Consider the following 26,592-nt stretch of genomic DNA (forward strand, 5'->3'; position numbering starts at 1 on the left):
TCCAAAGCCAGGCTGGCCTCTGGCCCCTCTCGAGTCTTCCAGCGGTCTCCCTCCCTTCTCCCCAATACCAGGACACACGACCCCGCTTTGTAGAGTCAGGACAATTTTTACTGAGCACAATAAAATTAAGAACCGAACCACGGGATACGCAGAGAATTATGATATCCGCTTTAAAAAATACAACCGTTTTCTTTAAATATTGTTTCAAAAATATCAGCCTGAATAAATATCTTTCCCACCCGCCCCCCGCCCCCAATATTTCTAAATGTACACTTTTTCCCCCGCCATCCTAGTTGCCGGGTGTTTTATACACTGCCCTACCCCCATTCTCGAAAGGCATGCTGCTCCATTTCTCCACTTATGTCCAGGTTTCCCCTCCCAACTACGGCCTACACACAGGGGGCGGTGTACGCACGGGCGGCGAGGGAGGTGAGAACCTTAAGCATGCAGTCGTGGGGGTGAAATCTTTCGGAAAGGCCACACTGGGGCGTGGGGGTGCAGAAGAGTCTTTGGGGGCTGCCGCCAACCCGTTTGGGAGCGAGAGAGCGAGGAGAGCAATAAAGACACAGGAGGGGGGGGGGCTAGTGGGTTCTCTGACACCCGGGAAGGAACGGCGTTCTGGTTCCAAGTAAGTTGGCATCCGGGCTGCTTGTCCAGCACTGGCTGCTGGGCTGAGCAAAATCCAGGGACGGTTTCCAAGGGTGTGTGTGTGTGTGTGTGTGTGTGTGTGTGTGTGTGGAGGGCCGGGGGGGGGGGTCAGGGATACATTCTTTGCTCGACATTACACTCTTAAGCCGTCCCCCCTCCCGTGACCCATGTGGGAATCAAAGGCCCCTGACGGACTCCTGAAGTGACCACGATCGATTTGGAAGTTCACCGTCCTGTCAAGGGCCCCGGCCTGTCTGCGCGAGTCGTTCACGGACGCATCCGAAGCTCACGTCACGCTCGGGGCTGCCCTGAAACGGAACTGCGCCTTCCCAGTCTTGCTGACGTCAGAGGACTCCGGGCACCGCTTGGGCCTTTATTGGGCTGAGGCTTAATGAACCTGCAGACGGACGGTCAGGCCCCTCTGCGGCCTCGCCCAGGATCCCTCCACTGTAAGTCAACAGTGCCCAAGTGGGCTTATCTGGGCCTGGCCTTGGGGAGGGAGGGGGATATTTACACCAGGGGTGGCCCAACGGTGGCTCTCCAGAGGCCCATGGACCAAAATTCCCAGGAGTCCCTGACACAACAGGCAAATGGAGCCACCGGTGGGCCGCCTATACAGAAAGCTGACCTATACAGAAAGCTGCAAGACGAGGGGAATTGTATTCTACGGAAAACGACCTCGTCCGTCAAAAAAAAAACAGACAAGAGGCTTCTGCATTCACCGCTAATTCTCGAAAGTGGCTTCTTCCTTGGTAAAGGCTTGGGGGCTGCGGGCCAACAGGAGGGAGGAAAGGTGGAAAATGGACGCAGGGAAGGTAATCTGCCTTTGTCAACACAGCAGCCTGCCCAGGATGTGATGCTACCGAGTCCAGAAAGGTAGGCCGGAGCACAACGAAGAGTTAACCCTGCCTAATCCTGCCCCCAAAGCCCCCCCCCCACCACCACCATCCTGGCTTCCACCAATGGTGGGAGGGCCCTGCAGTCCCTTTGCCCAAGTGCCCCTCTAGGAAACCTGGCCATTGTCTCACAAAAAAACCCGACATTTTTATTCGAGGACTTTAAAAAAAAACGTGCAGCATATCGACGAGAAATCTCCCTTTCAGAACAGGGCTCCCCTCCTGCCCCCCCCCCCATCAAATAAGAGTGCAGCTTTTGCATTGATGTTTCCGAGAATGCACAAAACGCTTGGCCCGACAACGAACCGGACCCCGGATCTGCGCCGCTTGCCTTTGAATTAAACAGAGCTCTTAAAGTACATACAATAAGTTGTTCGGTAGCGCGGCCCGTAAAACCGTAACCTCTCCAGCCAGGCCGGCAGCCTCCCGGCACCGAAAACGACACCGAAGACGAGAAATGAAAACAGACAGACAAGCAGACATTTGGGTCCCCTCGTATGGCGTCTCTCTCTCTCTCCCCCCCCAAAAAAGAACAACTGGCTGGCCTGTGACTCAGGCCGCGGAACGTAGCCAAGGAAGCAGGTGTGGGTGAGATGTGGCTTCCTCGGGTATATCTAGTTTCCCTTCCAGTGGGCTCTCAGGCCGGGGGGAGGGTCTTTACATTCAAGCCATCTGTGAGGGAGACCCCTTTGTGTCGTCAGACATTCAGAAACGGGGACGGATCCGGGCCCCTTCCGCCTCTGCCAAGTATAGTCAGCTCCACGAGCTGCCTTCTCTCAAGGGTGACTCTGCGAAGGAGGCCCTGGGAACAGGGAGGGGCTTTCTGCTCTAGCATTTGGCCAGCCAGATTCTTCTCTGTTTGCATTGTACATTTTTACCCCTGCCCCCTCAAAAGCTCCCAAAATGCACACACAGCCCGGCACCCCACAAACTGGCTACAATCTCCCGCACAAGGCCAGCTGGTTCAAGAGCAGACAGCACCCTTGAAAACAAAGAGACAGAGAGAGAAGCACAACAGACATTTCCAGAGTCTCGCTGGGACAAGGAGGGGTTTGTCCACCCCGCGAGTCTGTCTGTGCCACCGGAGAGGAGCCACGGGGGAGCAGAGCTGGAAGCTGGGCAAGGGGACACGGGTGGAGCAGGAGAGCTAAATTTTGTACAGAGCGCTGGGCACGTAATCGAACCTGAGCACCGGGCTGACCCCCCGGACGGGATCCCGAAGGTACTGGAGTTTGAGGAGCTCTGCCAGGTACTGCACCACTCTGCCGTCCTCGTGGGCCAGCCCCAGGTGGGCTCTCAGGAAATTCACCCGCCGGGCCGCCACGGAGTCCTCCGTCTCCCCCTCCCGGATGGGGAGGTGCAGGTGGTGGCAGAAGCTGTACAGGAAGGCCTTGGAGCACAGCTGGGTGAGGAGGGTCTGGACGTGCATGTAGTACGTGCTCCCCCGCTTGATCTGCGTGCGGTGGTCCGCCAGCCGGGGGAGCAGGGACCCCCGGTACTGAGGGCAGCGCAGGGTCTTGCTGTCCGCGTCCAGGATGCTGATGTAGCGGGTGTAGCGGCCGAGGGAGTGCAGCGCGTTGAGGCCGGCCGGAGAAGACGCCCTGGAAGGAAAAGAGCAAAAGCCGTTGTTGTTTTGAACTGCTGTCTCCCCCACTCAGGTCGGACGAGGTGACATTAGGGGAAGGGCTTGGCCTCTGCGCCCCGTTGGTTGTTGTCCCTCCAGGTTGGCCAATCTCTGGGAAGAGATGCTGGATTTTTGGTCTGATCCAGCAGGGTTCTTCTCAGGTTCTGAAGTCAAGGCAGCCGATTAGATGAAAAAGGGGGAGGGGCCAGACTAGGAGCTGGGGGATGCAGGCTCAGACCCTCACACTGCCATGGAAGCTTGCTGGGGGACTCGGGGGGGGGGGTGCTTTCAGGCCAGCCTACCCCATGGCATTGTAGTGAGATCCTCCTTTACAGCCATCTCACAGCCATCTGTGAGGAAGACCCCTTCCCCGATCTCATGCACGGGAAGAAACATAAGCCGCAAAATCAAGCCGTGGTGGGGACAGAAACTGCCACAAGCAGAATTATCCCCATGGACATATGCGATGGCTTTGTTCAAACGTCACGCCTGTCCCTGATTGAGAAGGGGCTGGCGATCCCTGCGTGTAGAGCAGAAGCCCTCACGCAGCACAGCTCTAGGACTAAGGATGCAACATCGTTCACCCACGGAAGCGTGGAAGACGGGTCTCGGCCTGTCCCAAGCTCAGCCTGGTGGTTGTGTTAAATGGAAGAAGAGGAGAATGTTAAAAGTCACTTGGGGTCCCCAACTGGGGGAGAAAAGGTATCCCCTGTGCAAGCACCGGGTCATGTCTGACCCTTGGGGTGACGCCCTCTAGCGTTTTCATGGCAGACTCAATACGGGGTGGTTTGCCAGTGCCTTCCCCAGTCATGGGGGAGAAAAGCCCCCCTGCCAAAAAAAATTCCTGAAGAAATCAGTTGATTTGGGCAAACAAAGCCAAGTTTGTTTGTACTCTCTGTCACAGAGTACATCGCAACATCTAAATGAATTAATTGTTTAAAAATACACTCAAAGCCCAAGCTGGCTTCAGACGGCCATCCCACTGCATGAGTCAAACGTGGCACCTTCCCCCAAATTATGAAGGAAAGACGACAGAGCAATCCATCTTATGGACACATATTGCAAACTGGTGAGAATTTGACAAAGGCCCTGTGTTTGCACTTCCATGTGTGCCCCAAACCTGGAGGGGAGGGGGTGATTCTCTGGATGGTTCCTGGGCTACCAGGACTGACTGCAGATTTGTGTGGATCCTCTAAATCAGGGGTAGTCAACCTGTGGTCCTCCAGCTGTCCATGGACTACAATTCCCATGAGCCCCTGCCAGCAATTGCTGGCAGAGCAATCCATCTTATGGACACATATTGCAAACTGGTGAGAATTTGACAAAGGCCCTGTGTTTGCACTTCCATGTGTGCCCCAAACCTGGAGGGGAGGGGGTGATTCTCTGGATGGTTCCTGGGCTACCAGGACTGACTGCAGATTTGTGTGGATCCTCTAAATCAGGGGTAGTCAACCTGTGGTCCTCCAGCTGTCCATGGACTACAATTCCCATGAGCCCCTGCCAGCAATTGCTGGCAGAGGCTCATGGGAATTGTAGTCCATGGACATCTGGAGGACCACAGGTTGACTACCCCTGCTCTAAATAATCAAACAGGGCATTGCTGGGAAAGAAGGTCTGGGTAAGGCTGGGCAGACGTGAAGCTGCTTGATACTGGTCCCTCTGGTCCCTCAAAGTCAGTATTGCCTACCCAGGCCGGCAGCAGCTCTCTAGAATCTTGGGTGAAAGTCTTTCCCATCACTTATTGGCTTCTATTTATTGTTACGTAGCTGGACCACCCCTGTTGCACCTGGCGTCTCAGGGTGATTCACAAGAGTTATATACGGCCGGTACAATTAAAATAATGAAGCAGCCATTAAAATATTAGACAGGACAATATTAGTGACCCTAGCTGTGAGCCTGCTTGCTTGCTTTCCTCCCTTGAGGGAGGCGGCAGGAGCAGCTTTTATTACAGCTACAACAGCAGAAGGCCCATTAATGTTTTGCTGTTCGTTTGTTCAGACGGGCCTCAACCACAAGCCTGGCGGAAGAGCTCTGATTTGCGGGCATTAGTTCCGTTAGGGCCCTGATGTTCCTGGGGTGCTCATTCCACCAGGCAGGGGCCAGGGCTGAAAACGCCCTGGCCCTGGTTGAGGCCAGTCAGATTTCTCGGGGGCCAGATCCTACCAGAGAATCGCTGCTGCCTACTATCCAATCTCTCACTGGAGATGCCAGGGATTGAAGCTGGGACCTTTTGCCACAGCCCCTCTGGTTAAAAAGTTAGCTACTTTTTTTTCTTGTTACCTTTGTAATCCAATCAGCTTCCACTTCTGGAAATCGGAGATGTGTAAAGGCGAGGTGGTCCAGTGCTTCACCGGCTTACTAGACGCCCCGCAGTTGGGGACAAAAATGGAGAGGGCGGTGACGAGTTTCTCCACGGTCCCTTTGTCTTCCCCCAGCACTATCAGCGTCCTGCCACTCAGCAGAGAATAGATGGCCGGGTGAGCGAAGGGATACTGCCGGATGAACCGCAGGGCGTTCTGGCCGGCTTTCTTCTTGTGCCTTTCTCCCGACGGCCCGGTGAGGGGGGCAGGGGAAGGCGTCCTGTCCGAGCTCGTAGACCCCGCACTGCTCATGTAGCTCACGGTCGAGTCCGAGCATTTGTCCGGGCTCATCTTGCTCAACTCCCGGTTACTCGTGAGATAATGCGGATCCAGTTCGTATGTCAGGAGGCTCCCGAAGATGCCGTCATGAGTAGAATAGTCTGTGAAGTTGATGCGGAACTCCTGGTCTGCCTGCCGGTAAGGCCGCGGCGGGATACTGACCACTCCGTCGTCGTCGCTCAGTTTAGGGGCCAGGTTAGGTAGTGGCTCGAGAAAGCTGGTGCTCTCTTTACCGATGCAGCAGGTGGAGTCCGCAGGAAGGAGGTTGTCGGGTTCCGGATCGCCTCCCATCTCTTCGGCCGGGTCCACATTTAACCTGGGGCTGAAGCTAAGGCGGTCGTCTTCCTCGTCAGCATAAGGCTCTTCGTTAATGGCACTTGGGTAGCTTGCTTTAAAGTCATCAGGAATCAGTGCTTCTGATGGACACGTACTGAGGACCTCGATGCTGTCCTCACTTATGGTCCTCCTGCTGACAGCTTTGCTTCTTGCGGCCTGTGGACTTGGGTGAGGCTGCGTCAAGCTGGCCGGGCTCTCGGACTGAGCCGGGGCAGCCGCCGATTTCTCCGTCCCCAAAATCTCGATGCTTTCGCCGCTGCTGACGCTTCCTTTGAGGTCTGCATCAAGGTACCCAAGACAGTCCTGTGGGTCGTAAGCGATTGGCTCACCGGCTTCCGTGCCTGGGGGGCCTTCAAGTGCCTGATCCATCTTAATGGGCACGGACTCAACGCTGGAATTGTAAGGAGTCAAGCTAATTAACATTTTGGGAACAGGACAGACCTCCAGGTATCTGGCCTCGGTGGAATCTAGAGGCGACCCCCGTAAGGCATTTGACGGCTTCTCCGGGGGTCTTTCGTCATCAGCAAATGTCTCTTCAAAAAGGAAGTTGGTGATTATTTGTTGTTTCAAAAGGGCTCGGCTGATTTGATTAGTTAGAAGGTAGCAAACGTCCCCCCTGAATGATCTCTCGATCTGATGCAACTGATCGAGTGTCTGGGTGAAAAAGTACAGGTCACACAGTTCCTCAAGGGTTTTGAGTTTCTTGTCAAAACATTTGGTGGATTTTGCCTTGATAAGCTTCGGGGTGTAAGATGAGCGTCGAGGATATAGATTTGTTTCACCAGTTTCCTCAGGTTTCGAGGTAGTAAACGCCTGTTCCGAGTTGTCTTCTGCTGGTTCCGCTGAACTCTCCGGCTCATAAGGATGAAAATCAGAATCTTTCAGTTTACTGTAAGGATAGGATCTGATCTGTTTGAGAAGATCTTGGTGCTCTATGATAGATTTCTCAACACTAGCCAGTTCATTGGCCTTCTCAATCGCCTGCGTGCTGTAGTAACCTTTCTCGTTGCTTTTCTTCTGGATCTCCGTTTCGTTGTGCAGTACGGTTCGTGTATAGTTGAGGTCTTTCAGTTTCTTTTCCAATTCGTTCGCAAAGGCTTTCCGGTTGCCTGTCTTTAAGCAATCCGAGGCCTTCGAGAACTCCACAGAGAGCTCCTGAAACATCTGCATAATTTTGTACTCATCGGCGGAAATGTAGGCCATGCAGAAAGGACGGACGAAACCTCTTGCTTCAAGGTCATAAAGAGTCAGGTGGTGCACGTAAGCGAATGCGCCTTCCTTGGAATCTCCTAACACCACTTTAGAATCTTCCACAAAGTTCAGCTTTGGATACGGGCACCCGGGCGGGTGCCCCACAAAAGACGCCTGATAATCCACCGACATGATACGAAGGGAGAAATAGTTGAGGTCGAAGGTGCCCGAGACCTTGGCATCGTCGGGGACGGTGAGCAACGGCTGCGGCCCGACTTGCTCCGAGAACTCCGAGATGAGGATGAAGTCCCGGGTGAACTTGGCGCCGGACAGCTTGGACCAGGGGTTGGCCCCATGGCTGGCGAAGGGGAACAGCGGCACCGAGTACTCCTCGGGCAAAGGCGGGTCGCTGTAGGTCTCCTCCTCCTCCTCCTCTTTGGTGAAGGCCACCACGTCCGGGGCGCTGATCATGTTTCCGGGTCGGGATGACGCTGCACAAGCATCCTTGGTCACCCGGAATCCATTAGAGCCGAAGGGAGGCGCGGAGGGAGGCGCTCTTAGGCCACTCCCCTGCTCCTGATGAAGAAACTACCAACGGAGGAACTATCCTCCTACCCACCCACCTTGCTCCCAACCTGCAATTTCCCTATCTGGGGGGCGGCTTGACCTCCCCAATGACGGGAGGCAATTGCCCTACAACCTAATTAAGATCCAAATGGGCCTGGGGGGAGTCCCGGAGCTTCATTTTGAGGGTCACCCCCCTCCCCCACCGGCTGTGGGCCTGGCTCCCGCCCCTCCCCCCCAGGAGCCCCTGCCCTTCCGCCCCCGGGACCCCCTTCACGGCCTCCCCCTGAGCTCGGCTTCCATCCAGCCCCCCTCAAAGGCGGAGAGACGGAGCCCTGGGGCCGCCTCCAGCCGCAGCCGCCCCTCGCCGGCCTCCGCCCGTCCCCTCGCCCGGCGCCTCCGCCAGGAACCGCCGCTTCTCCTTCACAGCCGCCGCCGGGCGGCCATTTTGCGCCCGCGTGACCTTCCGGGCGGTGACGCGCGCGACCCCGGAAGTACAACCGAGATTATTTTTTTTCCCGGCGAATTATTTTAAAATAAGTGGGGATTTGAGAAACGGTTTGGACGAGGAATCGGGAAATGCAGTCGTTTCGTAATAAAAATTATTACAAAAGGAAACGGGAACGCCAGGCCAGGGCCAGAAGCGACATAGTGAAGTAAACAGACGTTGGGGGTGGAGGACGACGGCCGCGGGGCATGCTGGGAGCGGTAGTTTCCGCCCCTGCTGTCTTGGCCGTGCGGGGGACTTCCCTGCGCTCTGTTCTTCACGGCAAAGCCGTAAAGCAACTCCGGGCGGCCGAAGCTCTTTGCCGGCTTTACGACAGCTCCTGCCGCGGAATACGGCTGACAGGCGAAAAGGCGCTTTTTTTGTCTTAGGAGGGGGAAAGAAATAGGGTTTGGGGGGCGAGGGAAGAAGCTCAGCTGGGGGGGGCAAGCAGAGGGGAGGAGGCAGGACCTGGGGGCAGGGAAGAGGAAGGGACCTCTCCCTGGCTGGGGGGGGGTGAAGGTGGGTTTTGGGGGAAATTAGAAAGGGGACCCCCCAAGAAGTTTGGGGAGGCCTAATTGGGTTGGGGGGGGCAAATAGGGTCTGAAACAAAGGACCCCTGGGGCAGGGGCAGGGTAGAAATCTCCTACTAGGGTTGGAAAAGCTGCAAAATTTTCAGCTGGTTTTGGGGTGAAATTGACTATGGTTTTAAGCTGCCCCCAAGGCAAGTGTCGGAGAGGGGCGGCCTAAGGTTCCTAAGAAAGGGGTAGTCTTTTAAGTGCCTTTCGCCTTGCAGGGGGTCGTGGGTCAAATCTGCTGCCAGCAGCTCTGAAAGGAATCTCCATTGTGCATGAATCTGAATGCAGCCTCTTCACTGCCTCAGGGCCCTAGCAACTTTTGCCGATCGAATGAGTCTTCAGCAGAACTGGGCTGGATTGATTTCTCCGCTGCCGTTTCCGTCGTATCCCCAGGACAGGACTTTAAAGAAGCCAGGAAGCGCAGTTTCGCCATGACTTCTGAGGCCGGGAGCCATGCCCAGCCTGTGAGATGATTCTTCGGGCCGGCCTGCTTGCCCGCTGCAGGGTCAGCTGCTTCTTCCAGTCTCGGAGTCTCTGTTCCGCCCAGGCTGCGGAAGGCACCATGCAGCGGAACATCCAGAAGGTCTTGTGCGTGGCGGAAAAGAACGACGCGGCCAAAGGAATCGCGGACATCCTTTCCAATAGCAGGATGAGGCGGGTAGGACAAACGCGTGAAATTTGGGATAGACATTTTGGGATATATTTGACACTCCAGTGATGCTTGCTTGGTGGTTCAGGAGTTACAAGTTGCTCTTTGGTGTGTCATCTGTGTCTCTTTTGGGACTGTTCCCCAATGTGGCACCTGGCCCCATATTTCAGGAGAGTGGGAAAGGCCTTAATCTGGCGGGTGGGAGGGGGGGAGGGGTTGCCAGATGGTGTCCAGTCTTGAATTAGCCACGGCTGGAGGAATGAGTAAACCCAGATCCTAACGAAAATGTGTTTCAGAGGGCAGCCTTTGGGCCAGAATCAGAATGCCTGCTAAAAGATGCCCAGGGGGGATTCCCGTCCGTGTACAACCAGCCCTAAAGGTCAGTGTAGGGTCAGCGTCAACGGTTGGCAGGTTCAGAAGCCACTTTAAGCTGTTTGGCACTTATCTGTCCAGGGCTAGAAATGTTTTAGCTGCACCGTGGCTTAGGCACAGCGACCAACTGGAATTTGTTATTACCTGGAAGGTCTTTGGTGTCGTGCGCTCCCTTTCTCCTTCCTGTGTGGTGCTCAAGGATGAAATACTTCTGTTTTCACACCAAAAGCTATTTTGTTGCCGTTTTGGAATCCCAAGCTGTGGCTTGTTCTCAGTCCTCCAAAGGCCGCTTGGAAGGCGGAGAACAAACCACAGTTTGCAGTTTGGAAACAGTCAAATTGTGGTTTACCGTGAATATGAAGTGTCCGGTTGTTAAGGGGGGGGGGGAAGCCCAAAGATTCTTCCAGAATTGTGTTTAACTAACAACAAACATCCAAATGCTTTACAGCCAAACTGTATTAAAATGATTGAGAGCTAGCAGTTTGTAATATGTTCTAATTGTTTTCATTTCCTTCTAGAGAGAAGGTTTTTCCAAATTCAACAAAATCTATGAATACCAGTGTCACATGTTCGGTCAGGTCTGTTTCACATTATCTTTTGCAGTTGTTTATTTCTCTTTCTTTAGACACAAGTATATAGCTGTCTACTGGACATACACACATGCCTTGCTGGGGAAGGGGGCGGAGGGCTTTTCACCTTAATTCAGCTTTGACTGGAACTAATCCACGTCCCTCTGTTTTCTGCAGAATGTCACGGTGGTGATGACATCCGTTTCGGGACATCTCCTGACCCACGATTTCAAGGCGCCGTTTAAAAAATGGTTCGTATTGGTTGAGCTCTCCACAGAGAGCTGTCAATGCTTCTTTGCGGGTACACTGTAACCTACGAGTAATTAAGAATGGCAGCTTCTAATCTGTTGGGGTGGGTTTGATTACCTGCTCCTCCACATGTTAGCCAGCTGGGTGACCCTGGGCCAGTCACAGTGCAGTTAGAGCTGTTCTGATTCAGCCAGTCCTGTCAGAGCTCTCTCAGCCTCCCCTCCCTCACAAGGTGTCTGTTGTGGGGAGAGGAAAGGGAAGGCAACTTTAAGCCCCTTTGAGACTCCTTCTGGTAGAGAAAAGTGGCATATAAGAACCAACTCATCTTCTTCTTTAGTAATATCAGAACTCTCTCAGCCTCACCCACCTCACAGGGTGCTGTTGAGCAAAGGAAAGGCGTTTGGAAGCCGCTTTGAGACTCCTCTGGATGATAAAAAGCAGGAGACCAAAAACCAGCTCTTCTTCTGTCAGACGAAGGGATCGCTAGTATTCTGGGAGATATGTTGAGGACGCCCTTTGGATCGCTGGCTTCGGGCCGTGTGTGTTGTAACCTTGTTCTGCTGCTCCTTCCGCCAGGCTCAGCTGCAACCCACTTATCCTTTTCGAGGCCGAAATTGAGAAATACTGCCCTGAGAACTACGTTGACATTAAGGTACACACCGCTGCCAAGCTTCTTCAGCCCTCGCACATCCTCCTGCGACGCTGTGTGGCATCTTCCGCTCGCGCTCCCCGTGCCTTCCGCAAGCGGTGCCTTTCCACCTTTCTGAAACCTCGCCTTTGGGGGAGCTCGCGTGTACACAGTGATCCCCATGTGTCTGCGAGATCCCAAAGGGGGCGGGGCAGGGATACCTCATTGGAAGGAGACTCTCATCTTGTCCCTTTCCTCCAGCGAACCCTGGAGCGGGAAGTCCAGCCCTGCCAGGCCCTGGTGATCTGGACGGACTGTGACCGCGAGGGGGAGAATATCGGCTTCGAGATCATTCACGTCTGCAAAGCAGGTGAATTGTGAGGGCGGGGGGGGGACGGGACAGGGGACCCCTCCTTTTGAAAATCCTTTTTTTGCAAACCGAGGAAGAATTGGCCACGAAGGATCGTGGCCTAAGGCGGTGCAAGAGACAGCAATGTGCACGATAATTCAGCCACGTGATAACTTAATGTGGTGTCACAGTTAAGAGCGGCCGTTTGTCATCTGGCGAGCCGGGTTTGATTCCCCCGCCCCTCAGCATGCGGCCAGCGGGGTGACCTTGGGCTAGTCACGGCCATGATAGTGCCCTTCTTGCAGGGCAGATCACTTAGAGCTCTCTCAGGCCCACCTACCTCAGAGGTTGTGGGGCGAGGAAGGGGAGGCCATTGTAAGCTCCTTTGAAACTTTGTATGGAAGGGAAAAGCGTGTATCATCAGATACAGGCATGCACACAATAGCTTATGAATGGACTAAAACTTGGGTGGTTTTCACAGTTCCCCTGGGCTCAAAGTTAGCTCTGCTGCTTCAGACCATTTTTTCCTCAGGTCCTGTGGCAACCTAGCTAAGATCTCTCTCTCTGTGTCTCTCTGTCTCTCTGGCCGACAGTGAAGCCGAACCTCCAGGTGTTCCGAGCCCGTTTCTCCGAGATCACGCCTCGCGCCATCCGGAGCGCCTGCGAGAACCTGGTCCCGCCCGATCAGAACGTCAGCGACGCTGTGGAGGTCAGGCAGGAACTGGATCTCAGGATCGGTAAGGGAGCAAAGGGGATCCAGGCGGCTTGGGGACAACCCTCCCCGTGCGGCGCAAACATTCAGGGTGCTGGGTGAGAGGGGTGTCAAAACAGACTCAGGAGCCAAACGAATCTGAGGACCGATCCTGGTGGGCCGCCATGTTGGTCTGAAGCAGCACAACAACAGCAACAAAAATCCAGCGCAAACTTTTAAACCAACAAAGTTTAACTCAGGGTGTAAGCTTTGGTGGCCCATCTCTTCAGATATACCGTGTTGCTCTTAATGTTGCCTTGGGCTCTAGCTTTAATCTAAATGCAGGGGTGGGCCAAACCGTGGCTCTCCAGAGGTCCGTGGACTACAATGCCCATGAGCCCCTGTCAGCGCGCTCGGATCAAAAGACGATTCCGACCCTCAGTATGCCGGCTTCCGCAGTGCTACCCCACCCTCTTCGGATGAATGCACCGTTTTTCCCCCAACCTGACTTCTGTCCCTTTCTCTGGCCAGGTGCCTCCTTCACCCGTTTCCAGACGCTGAGGCTCCAGAAGATCTTCCCGGACGTCCTGGCGGAGCAGCTGATCAGCTACGGCAGCTGCCAGTTTCCCACGCTGGGCTTTGTGGTGGAGAGGTTTAAAGCCATCCAAGCTTTTGTTCCCGAGACCTTTTACAAAATTAACGGTTCGTTGGGGGAAATGGGACATTGCGGAGGCAGAAACGCGTTGATCTGTAGACTGCGGAACACGAGAGCACCAGATGAGCCCTGCTGGGTCAGACCAGGGAGGGTCCCTCCAGTCCAGCCTCCCGTCTCACACAGGGGCCAACCAGTTCCTCTGGAGGGCTAAGAACAGGGCAGAGAGGCTGAGGCCTTCACAAGAACATCTGAAGAGCCCTGCTGGGTCGGACCAGGGAGGGTAAATCGAGTCCAGCATGGTTGGCTGCCACGTGAGGCAGGATGCTGGACTAGATGGTCCTTCACTGGCCTGACCCAGCAGGGCTCTTCTGGTGTCATATTTTTATCCCGTCCTTCCTCCGAGTGCGGTCGATTGCCCTCTGCCCCCCTTCCTGTTGCCGGAGCAGCCCTTTCAGGTGAGCCGTCCTCTCTCCGCAGTGACGCACAATCACGAAGATGGCACCGTGCACTTCAACTGGAAGAGGAACCGTCTCTTCAACCACACGGCCTGCCTGATCCTCTACCAGATCTGCATGGAGGTAGGATGCCGGCCCAGCCGGCCGGCCGCCTTTTTCGGATCCCAAAGAACCCCAGGATCCTCCAGCTTTTTCTCTTTGCTCTTTTTGCACCCCTAGGATCCGGTGGCCACCGTGGTGGAGGTCGGGAGCAGGCCCAAGAGCAAATGGAGGCCCTTGCCGCTGGATACGGTGGTACGCTCAGGGGAAAGGCCATTTTGAAAGCCTGATGTATTGATTTGTGGGATGCGTGACCCTCTCCTTCTCCCGGAGGCTCAGGGCAGCTTACGGAAGGTTTTTAAAAAACACACACAGTGAAACCGACACTAAAAATTCTGAAATTAATGTTTTTTAATCGAGAACGAGTCCAATTGGCACAAAACCTGCGGCCCCTGACTCTTTAAGAGGAACTTTAAAGATGGTGACAGAACTAAGGGGGGGCCTTATTGGGTTCTTAGAGGGTGCGTCTCTCAAGCAGGGAGGCCGACATCTTGATGCATCAGACAAAAGCTCTGTAATCACAGCACTGGCTAACTATGAGAGACTTCAAATTCTAAAGAAGAACTCTTTGAATTAAAGTTCCTTTATTAGAGATGCAGAACTGACCCACAGAGCGCAGGGCAGGCAATATAGGGGCTCCCCCTTCCCTGGGAACTCGAAGGGACTTCAAGGGACGGGAAGACGGCGGAAACAAGGGAACCAAACGGGGAGGGGAACGGAGGGCAAGAGGGGACAGGAGGGGAAGAATGTTTGGGGAGGTTGGTAAGTGTAAAACACAGCAGCAGGAAATCAACCTAGGGGTGTCAAGGAAAGGCCACATCAGGGCTAGGTAGACACACTGAATTACAGCAAAAATAGAATCATGGCAGAAATACATGGGGGTTTCTTACAGTTAATACCCCGGCTTCTTTTTGGCGCAAGGGATGCGTTATCGTTCCCTCGCAGTAATCTTGTCTGTTTCTCTTCCTCTGACGGTGTAGGAACTGGAGAAGCTGGCGTCCCGTAAGCTGAAAATCAACGCCAAAGAAACCATGAGGATTGCTGAGAAACTCTACACTCAGGGGTAATGAAAAACGAACAAAAAAACCAACCCTCCTTTCTTTGCACTTTTCTCCTGGATGAGGATCACGGTTCGATTCCCCACTCCTCCACACGCAGGCAGCGGGGTGACTTTTGGCTGTTGTTGTTCTCTTCCCCTCCCCTGTTTTTAAAAAGGTACATCAGCTATCCTCGGACGGAGACCAACGTTTTCCCCAAAGACATCAACCTCCCCGGCTTGGTGCAGGCCCAGACGCGAGACGCCCGCTGGGGAGCTTTCGCCCAAAGGATTCTCGACCAGGGTGGGCCCACCCCCCGGAACGGGACCAAGTCGGACCAGGCCCACCCCCCCATCCACCCCACCAAACACACGGACAGCCTGCAGGTGAGGCCCCACGCCTGGGAGTGCTTGGCGCCATTGGCCGTAGTTCCTTGTCCAAAGTGACGTTTGGAAATTGTGTCGCCTGCGTTGTGTTTCCTGGCTGAGGCCACAAAGTGTGGGGCACCAGGATAGGACCATAATGGGCAGGAGTTGACAGCCCTGCATTCTCCCCTCCTCCTTTCCACCCGCCCAACAGCCCTGCAAGGTTGGATAGGAGGAGAGCGCATACCTGTTTGGGTCATGTCCTGGTCGCGTCTCAGAACACGGGCAAAGCCGTCCGGGAGGTTTGCCGATCCGCCGTTCATTTCCTCGCCGCTCTCTGTTTCGCGCCAGGGGGACGAGCAGCGCCTGTACGAGTTCATTGTCCGGCACTTCCTGGCTTGCTGCTCCCAAGATGCCAAGGGGCAGGAGACCACGGTGGAAATCGACATCGCCAGCGAACGCTTCGTGGCTCACGGGCTCATGATCCTGGCCAGGAACTACCTCGAAGTCTATCCGTACGAAAAGTGGAGCGATAAGGTGACCGGAGAGGGAAAGGGAACTTATTCTAGGTGGGAAACAATTGGGCTTGATTCGGATTTCAGATTCACGGCGACACGGAGGGGGGTGAGAATGCAGAATTAGCTGGCAGGGGGTGTCGTGCTGGCCCCAGGAGAAAAAAGCTCAAAAAGGGGGTTCGTGGGGAAAAAGTCCTAGCCACGGTGACCGGGAGGAACCTCCACATCCCGAGGCACTAATCCTTTGAATCCCAGAGCTAGGAGGCCACCTCAGGGGAAGGCCTCGGCCTCCTTGCCCTGTTGTTGGACTCTGGTCGAGACAGGATGCTGGATAGAGGGACCCTCTGTGGCCTGACCCAGCCGGGCTGCTCTGGTGTTCTTCCCAGAGGAAGTCCTCGGCCTCTCTGCCCTGTTGTGGGCCGGCCAGAGAATCCGGTTGGCTTCTGGGTGAGGCAGGCCGTTTTACTGCCGGTCTGTTGCGAGGAGAGGAAAGGGACGGCGATTGTCAGCCGCTTTTAAGTCTCCTTAACCAACTCGTCGTCCTCTCCCCACAAAACCCTCCTCAGGTCATCCCCGTGTACGAGAAGGGGTCTTGCTTCCAGCCCACCACCGTGGAGATGACCGACGGGGAGACCAGCCCGCCCCAGCTGCTCACGGAAGCAGACCTCATCTCCCTCATGGAGAAACACGGCATCGGTCAGCACCAAGAGGGGGGCACGGAGCCATGTGCCGTGGAAGACCCCCATTCCCACAAATGGCAGCTCCTTCCGGGGGGGTCCGAAACCCCCACCTAAACTTGGGGAAATATGTCAGGGGGGGGGAAATTCTGTTCAATATGGAGAGCGGATTATTTTCTTAAGGGGCAGTCGAAGATTAATGAACGCTGTATGTGCATTTTCAGGGACAGACGCCACTCACGCCGAGCACATAGAGACCATCAAATCCCGCACGTACGTCGGCCTCACGCCGGAGCAGAGGTTTCTTCCGGGGCACCTGGGAATGGGACTGGTGGAAGGTAAGGGAGGGAGGACCTAACCCCAGTCTCCTCGGGTACCTGAAGATAAAAATCCCCCAAATCTCAGGCAGAGGTTTCTCCCATCCCCTCCTGCCTGATCCTATTAACTGGGCGATGCCGGGGATTGAACCGGGGACCTTCTGCGTGCAAAGTAGATGCTCTGCCATTGAGCCGGTGCCCTTGTGTTCAGACGGGCCGAAGGCTCGGCTCTCGGTGGAAGGCAGCTCCCTGTGTTCCCTAGGCTACGACTCCATGGGCTACGAGATGTCCAAACCTGACCTCCGGGCCGAGCTGGAGGCCGACCTGAAGCTCATTTGCGAGGGCAAGAAGGACAAGTTGGTGGTGCTGCGGGAGCAGGTCCAGAAGTACAAGCAGATCTTCATCAAAGCTGTGGAGAAGGCGAACAAGTGCGTCCCGTGCCCTCCCCCTTAATATTTTTTAAAAATGTTTTCCAATAGTGGAATTCTGACAGTGTGGTGGGGGCAGCCACAAAATGGCTGCCACAGGAGGCGGGGCCAGCCACAACATGGCTGCCGCAGGAGGCGGGGCCAGCCACAAAATATCGGCCGCTTTTTCCTCCGCAGGCTGGACGAGGCGCTCTCTCAGTATTTTGGGGAAGGGACCCACGTCACCCAAGAAGGAGAACTCTATCCAGCGATGCCTGACCCTGTCCGGAAATGCCCGCAGTGCCACAGAGACATGGTCCTGAAGACCAAGAAGAACGGCGGGTCAGTGTTCTCGTGAACAATTCCAGAACTTGGGCCAGTCACCGTTCTCTGAGATCTCTCTCAGCCCCATCTGCCCCACAAGATGCCTGTTGTGGGGAGAGGGAGGGTGATCGCCGGCCACTTTGAGACACACGAGGCCTGGTGGGTGACCTCGGGCCAGGAACAGTTCTGTCTGAGCTCTCTGAGCCCCACCTGCCTCACAGGGTGCCTGTTGTGGGGAGAGGAAGGGACAGGCAGTCGGAAGCCGCTTTGAGACTCCTTCAGGGAGAGAAAAGCTGGGGATAAAAACCACCTCTTCTTCCTAATCCGGGAAATGTTTGACCTAGGTGGGTGACCTTGGTGGGTGACCTCAGGCCAGGCACAGTCCTCTCTGAGCCCCACCTGCCTCACATGTTTCCTTTGTCCACATCAGATTCTACCTGAGCTGCACCGGCTACCCTGCCTGCAAATCTGCCGTGTGGTTTCCCGACTCCGTGCTGGAAGCGAGCAAGGACGGTTCTGTCTGCGACGTGTGCCAACCACGCCCCATCCACAGGTGAGCGCTTGGGCAGAGAGGGCAGTTTCCCTGAACTGGTGACTCCCAAAAGCTCCTCCCCACCACAAATTCTGTGAGTCTAGACGGTGCCCCTGGCCAACACCTGTGGGAAGGGCCAGCTCCTCCGCCCCACACCAGAACGGGCCAGGTCAGATCTCTCTCCCCTCTTCTCCGCCCCAGATTGAAACTGAAGTTCAAGCGGGGCAGCCTGCCGGCCGTGATGCCCCTGGAGTTCGTCGGCTGCATCGGGGGCTGTGACGATACCCTCCGGGAGATCCTGGACCTGAGATACCTCCACGGCCCGCCCAGACCCCCGCAGCCGGACGACCGGCCAGCTAGAGCTTCGCAAGCCGGCCGCTCCCTCGCCTGCGTGACCAACCACCAAGACCGTCGTGGCCAGCCGCCGGCAAACGCGCTGCCCGTCCCTCCAGGGCTCCCGGCTCCCCCGGCCAGAGCGGCACGGAACCCGGACCCCCCGCCGGACAGCGCCGACGAAAACGCCGTTGTTTGCAACTGCAGGGAGCCGGCGGTGCTGCTGACGGTGCGGAAGGAAGGGCCCAACCAAGGGCGGCGCTTCTACAAGTGCAATGCAGGCGCCTGCAACTTTTTCCTGTGGTCTGATGAAGACACAGAGGAGGAGGGCAGGGGCGAGCGGGCGCCTTCGGGCAGGGGCGAGAGGGGCGGGGGGCGTTCTTGGAGCGAGGGTTCGCGCCCCGGAGGCAGTTTCCATGGCAGGGGCGACGGAGGAGGGGGTGGTGCGACCTGCCAATGCAACCAGCAGGCCATCCTCCGGACCGTGCAGAAAGAGGGGCCCAACAAAGGCCGCCAGTTCCACACATGCGCCAAGCCCCGGGAACAGCAGTGCGGCTTCTTCCAGTGGACCGACGAAAGCGTGGTGCCAGGTGAGAGGAGGAGGAGGGGGGGCGTTTGGGCCAGGCCGGGAGGGGAATTCTGGCCCTCCTGCACACGCTGGAATCAGAGCAGAATCCAGCGTGTCTTGCCAGCTTCCACCTGTTTTTAATTTTTTTTAATGCTCAAGTTTCTAGTCCTTAGTAAGGGGGGAAACTAGGTCTCTCGGGTCGCCCTTGGAATAGGGGTGGGAGGACTGCCGGATTCGGATTCTGTGAAGGCTCAAGGGGGTGGCAGGTGACAGGGGATGAGCGAGAGGGTTGTGAGTGTCCTGCAAAGTGTAGGGGGTTGGACTAGATGACCCAGAGGGTCCCTTCCAACTCTAGGATTCTAGGATTCTATTCCTGGAAATTTGGGGATGGAGGACAGGCACCTCCGTGGGGTACACGGCCATAAAAATCCACCCTCCAGAGCATCCGTTTTCCCCTCAAGCCCCAACAGGCTATTAGTCATGGTGACTTAGTGGAACCTCCACATTCAGAGGCAGTAAACCTTTGAATACCAGTCCCAGGAGGCCGCATCAGACTAATTGGGCCACCCATCTGATCCAGCAGAGCTCTTCTGAGGTCTGTAACTGTTTATTGAGCACATCACCGGCTACCCTGGTCCCTTGTAACCGGAGAGGCCCGTGATCAAACCTGGGACCACAGGCCAGCCAGGCAGAAGCTCTTCCCCTGAGCCGCAGCGTCACGCCTGCAGCGAGAGAACGACAAAAGCCGTCTTAGGGCGAGCTAGGATTCAAGCTGGGTGCCAAATCTTGGGTTTTGCGTGACTGAGCTGATCTGTGTAGCGGGGAGGTGATCGGGCAGAGCCGTCCTCCCTGACCCGGTTTCCCCTCCCTCCCCGCAGCCTTCCCTTCCAGCTACTCAGCCGGCCGAGCAGCAGGCCCCAACCCCAAAAGGACAAGCAGCGACTCTTCCGTAATGCCCCCCAGGGCCAAGCGGCCGCGGACTTGCGGGATCTGCCACCGAGCCGGCCACACGAGGAAGACGTGTCCGCAGAATCGCTGAAATTCCGCCAGCCCCCTTCCCGCTCCGGAACGCTATTCCAAAACGGCCTGGGAGAAGGGGAGACCCACAACAAGCCAGGACGCCATTGGCTTAGCGTACAAGTCTGTTTTCGGCTACGCAGACTCCTTGGGACCACGGCTAAAGGTCAAGACGGGATTTGAAAGCGGGAACGGATCGGGGGCGTGGGAAGCCTTCCACCCCGACCCCGGGCGGGGCGTGCTACTTTCCGGATCTCCGCATCGACTGCTCGCTTCCGTTTTGACCGTCCCCCGCTCGACGGGCAAAGCAGCTTCGCTTTTGTGAGGGGGGGAGAAGGGGGGTAAACGTGGATTATGATGAAATTGCAAACAAACCCCCCCCCCCGCCCGGCTTACCCAAAAAGAAACCACAAGGGCCCTGAAATGACAACTCTTGCTCTGCTTACTGGCGGAAATGAACCGTTTCCCGTTTCCTGGGTGGATGAGAAGGAGGCCCAAGGGGCAGAAGGAGCTGCCACGGTTTGTATTTCGGTGGCGGGCAGGGGCGAGCTGTAAATCCCTCCCTCGTGCGAGCCCAATCCGAATGCCCTAACCCCTTCCGGCTCCCTGTTAAGAACCGGCTCGTCCTTTTTAATTAAACTCATTTTAGCCAGAAGTCGGCGGTCTGCGCTGAAACACAGCTCAGGCTCCTCCGCTAATTTATAGCGTTCATGATTTGAGCTTTTTATTCTGCCCTTTTCACCCTAACGGGAAACGGCCCCCCCGATTCTGAAAGGCCACATGAAATCTGATTTCGATTAAAATTGCTAATAGAGATTCCGCTCCAGTGTCGGCCATGCAATTTCTGTCGCCGGGTTGGAGAGGCCGGGAGGGCTTGGTATAAAGGCCTCTGAGGTCAGATGTCAGTGGCTAGGCCTCAAGCACAGGGCCTGGCGGAATAGCTCCATCTTCCAAGACCTGCTTTCTGGTCCTGCAGAGCTCTGACAGCAGCCTGGCCACGGAGCCATCCATGAAATGCATCTTTAATCTCCAGCCCTCGAAACCGATATTGTGCTGCAACCCTGAACCGAGCAGCCGGAGATCATTTCTTTGCCTGTTAGCTTGTAAGGCACAGAACTGCCCTGTTGTCGTTGCCCAGAATTTCACCCCAAACGTCCTTACGGAAAGCGGGGAAAGAAAGAAATACGCCGTCACGCATTGAAGGTTCTAAAAGAGCTTATTTCCCCCCCCTCCTCTTCCAGAACAGTAAGCGCAAACTCGTTTTTCCGAAGAACTGGGTGGCACAACACAAATTTGGGGGCGGGGGGGAAGAGGAAAGCCACCTCGTTGCCCCATAAACGCAGTTCATATTACCACAGCCGCTGCTTAGGTACAATCTATTAAGTTAGGAAAATCAAAAGCTGAAAACACACACATCACGGTACGTTTGCCCCGCCGTCTTACAGTTCATTCCTTTCAATGCCCAGACACCGTTTGCCCATGCTTTTTCGGCTGCAGCCGGCTTTCAAAAAGTATTTTGGACACAAAAGTGGCAGAAGGCGATTCTAGCCAGAGGATTGCTAGGACGGGGGAAAACCCTTTTCTTCACACTGTGCCCCCTAGCCACGTGGATCAAGAACCCCTGTGGCCCTGTGGTTCTCATTTTACACAAAGATCTCTGGCCCAAAAATGGGAAATTCATTCTTTGACATGTAAAGACGAAGGGACCCAAGTCTGCCTTTCAAGGGAGCATCTGACCTCTCGACAATCTTGTATCACACCCGGTTGTGTCAATGCAAGATGAAGACTCTCAAGGGGGCAGGAATATCTGTTTACACACCCGTGGGGTCTAATACACAAAAAAAGAGGGTCGCTGGGAGGGAAAAATAAGGCAGACATTTTGTACGGTTCAGAAGCATTACGATGGCACGGCAGGGGTGGAACAGGGGTGGCCGAAGTGGCTCTCCAGATGTCCACGGACTACGATTCCCATGAGCCCCTGCCAATTGGCCACGCGGGCAGGGTTTCGTGCAAACTGTAGGCCAGGAACATCTGGAGAGCCTCAATTTGGCCACCCCTGTCCCAGAAGCCCCGTTGAGTGCAGCCAAGACCACCAGCCCGTTCCCATTCGCCCCTGCCAGACCCCCACCCCCCTCGGCACATCCTGACCGCTGGCAAAGTCCGACTGACAGGCGGCACAAAACGAAGGGCCCGGGTTCAGCCCTGCAAGGTAGACTTCAGCCCCGGTTGTAGGCCGGCCTACCGCGAGCAAAGATGAATTTGCAATTACCCTCCGAGCCCCGGCCCTCTTGTGGACCCCCCAGTCCTGTGCTGCCCCTCCAGACCGGAATGTGGGCCTGAAGCCACACGTGTCAAGTTTCCCCTCCAGGCTGGGCTTCTGGGCCAGGCAGCAGGTCCTCGGAACGGCCCAGGCCAGGGGAAATCTGTAAAAAAATTACGCCCCCGCCCCAGACAGATTCCCTGGGCTGGACAGCAATGCAGGAAATGGCTCCGTGGGGAGAGCAAAGGCTCTTCTTCTTCTGTCGTTCTCGGGCTGCCCTCCTTCCAATCCGTATTTCCCGCTTCTTCGTGGAGCACAAAGAGGCCCCCCCATCGCTCCCAGCGGCCCGGCCCCCCGAAAGCAGGTCCCTCCGCCCGATCCGCTTACAGGCCGATTCCGTCCCAAAGGTCCGGTTCCGCGAGGGCTTCGTAGAGCAGGTAGCCGATCTCCTCGATCTCCTCGGCGCTCAGCGGGCCCAGGAGGTTGATCCGGCCGTCGAAACAGCAAGGGAGGGAGGCCTCCTCCAGCCGCCGGAGCAGATCTTCCAGGGCTCCCCGGAAGCGGTCGGCCAGGGCCGCCTCGGACCAATCGGGCTCCGTTCCGCTCAGGTGCAGGAGGACGTGGCTCAGGTGGCCGGTGGTCAGCTTGCGCCAGCAGGGCTGCGTTCCGAAGGCCGCCTTCAAGAGGTGAAGACAGCGCTGCCGGACGCCGGAGTCTCTGCCGTCCAGCTCTTTCAGTCTGGAGAGCTCCACGGCGTGGAAATTTTGCTGCCACAGGTGCTGCACCGGCTCTCCAAAGGGCGCAGCGAGAAGAGTTTTGTCCCCGGCCTCTGCCCTCGGGCAGAGGGTAATGTCCAAGCCTATCTGCTCGTGCCAGACTTCCAGCTTGAGCTTGTCGGGGGCCACTGCGGGCCGGACCACGCACTCCAGCATGCTCCCGATGGCCGGCCAGTTGACGGAGGCTTCCAGGACCTTCCGGAGAGCTCTGGTGACGGCGTTGGAGGAGAAATACCCGCCCACCAGGAACGTGTCCCACGGGCTGCTCCCGCGCGGGAAGTACTCCACGGCCGTCCGCTTGATCATCCACACGCGGGGGTCGTTCACCACCGTCTGCTCCCCCGGGATCGGGGCCCAAAGGTCGGGCTCCAGGACAAGAGGGAGGAGAAAGTTGACCTCCAGGGTGCCTCCTGCCCCGATCAGCCCTTCGGAGAGGTCGACGCTAAGGGAGGCGCGGCCGAAGGGCAGCTTGGCGTGTTTCTTCAGGCCGGTCTGCAGCTCGGCACAGATGTCTTCGGACAGCTGCCTGCCCAGGGTCCTGACCGCCTCGGAGGCGGAGGCGCGGTCCTGGTAGCACACGAGGAGCTTTTCCTGAAGGGTCAGGCACAGGCGGGCCTTCACTTCCGCCGGAAGCGTCTCTGGAGGCGGAAGGGCGTCCTCGGAGTCTGTGAAGGAGGAAAAAAATTTAAATCCTCAATCTGGAACGCTAGAAGGATGTGCCAGTCTATGTCAGAGCCCAGGTCAGTCTGGATGTACAAAGTCTCTGAGTGAGAATATCGGGGGGCCAGCTTTGACCAGCTCTTCCCCAGCTCTCAGAACAGACTCCTTTGCAAGGGGTGGGGGAGAGGAAGCTGGATTGTTGCACCCCGAATTTCACTTCCCCATGGAGTCTCAGAGCGGCTTCCCTCCCTCTCCCCACGACAGGCCCCCTGTGAAATAGGCGGAGAGAGCTCGGAGAGAACAGCTCGGAGAGAACTGTGACTAGCTCACAGTCGCCCAAGCTGGAGGAGCGGCAGAGAATCAAACCCAGTTCTCCAGATTAGGCGGCTGCCGCTCTTAAACACCGCACCACACCGGCTCCAGACCCCACTGCAATAACCATGAAGAAGTTAAGTCTCTCCCGGCCTCACCGTGACCCGGCCCGCTGCCGGCCGGCAAGAGCAGCGGCTCTTCCAGAGCTTCCCGTCTCGAAGCGTGTGGCGGTTTTGGTGCCGTCTGGGCCGAGCTCAGCTCCTGCCAGCTCTCTTCGAGGGACTTCTGCTTGGCCTTCTCGTCCCCGTCCCCGTCCGGCGGGCTGGTGGCGCGGTCGATGAGCTGCGGGAAGGACCGGCGCCTGACGTGAGCCCCGGCCACCCAACCCACAATCCCCTCGGCGCATGGCCGCGCACCCCCCTCCCCCGGGACAGGGAGCCCCGCGGACAGACTCACCCGCTTCACGGCCAGCGTGGCCAGCGCCAGCACGGCCGCCCCGCTGACGCCCAAGACCACCCTGGCATTGGCCAGAAGGAAGTCCACCAGGCTGGCGAAGCCGGTCCCTTCGCTGTTCCTCCGCTTGGGGGCAAACGCCTCCATCGTCAGCCTGCCGGGGGGGGGGGGGCAAAGGGAGGAGGGGAGGAAACACAATAAATCAGCCAGGGCTCGAAGAAAGCAGAGTCCAGCAGAGTTTCGTTTAAGGTTCAGGCTTTCGCGAGACGCAATGAAACGGGGGTTACCCGTCCGTCCCTAAAGGGCGACCTGCAAAGTAGCCCTACAGCGTCGTGACGTCGCTTTAACAGGTTCACGGATGAAACGGGGAATAACAAACTTGGCTTGTAAGGTCTCCGTCGATCTGGGTTTCATTCCGAGGGGAAAGCGCAAGGTAGGAAGTTCATGTCAAAACGGGAGATTAACGGGCGGATGTACCCTTGACTGTGGCACGCAGAGAGATTGACGGGCGGGTGTGTCCCTCCCGTCAAACACAGCAGGAATCTCAGATGGCCAAATTTGTACCCCTCTCCAGACAAAGGGCCACACTGGGGTCCATTCGACCGGCGTTTGAAGCCTCCAGAGGCGGCCCACGAACCCCGCAGGCTTTTCCACGAGGGAGTTAACTTGCCGTTCGCTTTTCTCCGTTCCTTGCCCAGCGTGACATGAGGAATAAAGCAGGGCGGCCTTCAGAGCTTGTAGCTCAGAAGGCATTCAGTGGGTTCAAGCTTAAGAAGGACGGGGGTCTCAGAGGGACCCTCCTCACCCACAGGCACCTGCTCAGCTACTAAGATCTCAGAGAGCGGCCCTGTGGCCTGGCCTGCCAATCAAAAATGCTCCTCCGATGGGTGCCGGAGATGGGGCCTTTTTGGTGGCAGCCCCCCCGATCGTGGGAAACAACCCCCTCCAGGGATGCTTTGATTTACGACTGCATTGGACCCGTTTAATTTTTTGTGTGATAAATTTAGTGACAGTCCCAATTGTGATTCTGAATTGCGGCCTTTTCTGTATTTTTAAAATTAAATATTCCTGTTTTATTTGTTTTGAAAGTCGCCTTACGGCCGAAAGGTAACTCACAAGCGTTTTAGAGAAATAAAACAAGCCCGCTCCAAAATCTTGGCCCTCGTTTTCACGAGACGCACCGCGACGGATCCTAAATCCGTCTTGGCCATTGTCCGCTGCAGCCCCAGGGGAAGAGCTGGATTCCAGGTTGCTATTTTTGAATCCCGGGAACAATATTTGCAATCTTTCCACCGGACGATCTTTTCTATTCCTGGAATCACGTTTCCAAAGAGCTGCCCATGATCCCCCCCCCCAATTCCCCCCTGGGGGTTTCACTGGAGGCAGAATTCGATCTCAGAGCCCATTTTCACAGCTGCTGCCGTTCCTCACAGGCAGAAGGGTCTCTGAGGACGAGCAGAGAGCGTTTCTTTCACAGAACCTCAGCCCAGCGTGCGCACAAGCGGCCTCTCCCACAGTCACAACGGGGGCACTCGCAAATAACGAAGCCAACGCGTTTGCTGGGTGACCTTGGGCTAATCACACGCTCTCCGCCTAGCCTGGCCTACCTGGCAGGGGCGTTGTGAGAATTAAACAGAGGAGAACGCCAGAAGCTGCTTTTGCGCCCCAGATATAAATAAAGCAAAGTAACAAAACAGTAACAAAAGACTGATGCCTTGCACTGACTGCATCCCATTTGGGGGGGGGGTCACCTCTCTCCCCCTCCCCTCCCTCCGGAGAGCCTCTCTAGTCTAGCTCAGTAGTGCACTATTCGCCCTTGACCTTTGGACACGGTCGCCCTCGACTGGGGTTGCCAAGTCCAGGCCGGGGGTTCCTGGAGGCTTGAGGTGTCCCCCCCCCCCTTCCAAAGCAGCCATTTTGCCCTAGGGGAACTCGTCCTTACGGTCTGGGGGACGAGCCGTCCTCCCGGGGGATCCCCAGGCGCGGCCTGGAGGCTGGCACCCTCCCACCCCCGCGCGCAGCCTTCGCCCTTACCGAGGCCGTCGAACGCGGAGACCTCCCGGGCGGCCAATGGGAGCGCGCGGCCGCCTGTCCCGACGTTCCAAATCGGAACGCGGAGTATCCGCTGGGGCTTCCGGGGGAGCGCCTCTTTGCGCCTGCGCGGCGCCTTAAAGGGGCAGCGCCCGCCTGGTCTGGCCTGGCTCGCTCGGGCCGGATCCGTTTTCGGGCCCCTGACCGCGGGGCAAGCAGGCTGGCGTTGGAGGGCGGGGGCGGGCGAGGAACGGGGCCGCAGGGCGATGCGCTAGATCCCACCCTCCCCCGCAGCCCCTTCCTCCAGGGAGACTGGAGATGAGCGGCAATTC

General features: G+C 56.6%; 3 protein-coding genes across 3 annotated transcripts; 1 reads left to right on the top strand and 2 right to left on the bottom strand.

Annotated features, from left to right (window-relative positions):
• Positions 1-86: 86 nt before the first annotated feature.
• SMCR8 (SMCR8-C9orf72 complex subunit) lies at positions 87-8,134 on the bottom strand. Its single transcript, XM_077317223.1, has 2 exons — positions 5,449-8,134; positions 87-3,145 (listed from the first exon to the last, which is right to left on the bottom strand). The coding sequence occupies exons 1-2, from the start codon at positions 7,803-7,805 to the stop codon at positions 2,692-2,694; spliced, it is 2,811 nt and encodes a 936-aa protein (XP_077173338.1). The 5' UTR covers positions 7,806-8,134; the 3' UTR covers positions 87-2,691.
• Positions 8,135-8,907: 773 nt separating this feature from the next.
• Positions 8,908-20,587, top strand: TOP3A (DNA topoisomerase III alpha). Its single transcript, XM_077317101.1, has 19 exons — positions 8,908-9,618; positions 10,500-10,559; positions 10,728-10,801; positions 11,376-11,451; positions 11,689-11,797; positions 12,370-12,513; positions 12,999-13,169; positions 13,600-13,700; positions 13,797-13,871; positions 14,657-14,739; positions 14,892-15,099; positions 15,430-15,615; positions 16,160-16,289; positions 16,495-16,608; positions 16,850-17,015; positions 17,193-17,336; positions 17,749-17,871; positions 18,052-18,773; positions 19,630-20,587. The coding sequence occupies exons 1-19, from the start codon at positions 9,430-9,432 to the stop codon at positions 19,788-19,790; spliced, it is 3,036 nt and encodes a 1,011-aa protein (XP_077173216.1). The 5' UTR covers positions 8,908-9,429; the 3' UTR covers positions 19,791-20,587.
• Positions 20,588-20,965: 378 nt separating this feature from the next.
• Positions 20,966-26,418, bottom strand: MIEF2 (mitochondrial elongation factor 2). The gene is made up of 4 exons (XM_077317102.1): positions 26,264-26,418; positions 24,233-24,383; positions 23,935-24,118; positions 20,966-23,469 (listed from the first exon to the last, which is right to left on the bottom strand). Exons 2-4 carry the CDS (start codon positions 24,374-24,376, stop codon positions 22,412-22,414), a joined length of 1,386 nt encoding a protein of 461 aa, XP_077173217.1. The 5' UTR covers positions 24,377-24,383; positions 26,264-26,418; the 3' UTR covers positions 20,966-22,411.
• Between the last annotated feature and the right edge of the window lie 174 nt (positions 26,419-26,592).

The sequence above is a fragment of the Paroedura picta genome, chromosome 17, assembly GCF_049243985.1.
Source record: "Paroedura picta isolate Pp20150507F chromosome 17, Ppicta_v3.0, whole genome shotgun sequence".
Lineage (NCBI taxonomy): Eukaryota > Metazoa > Chordata > Lepidosauria > Squamata > Gekkonidae > Paroedura > Paroedura picta.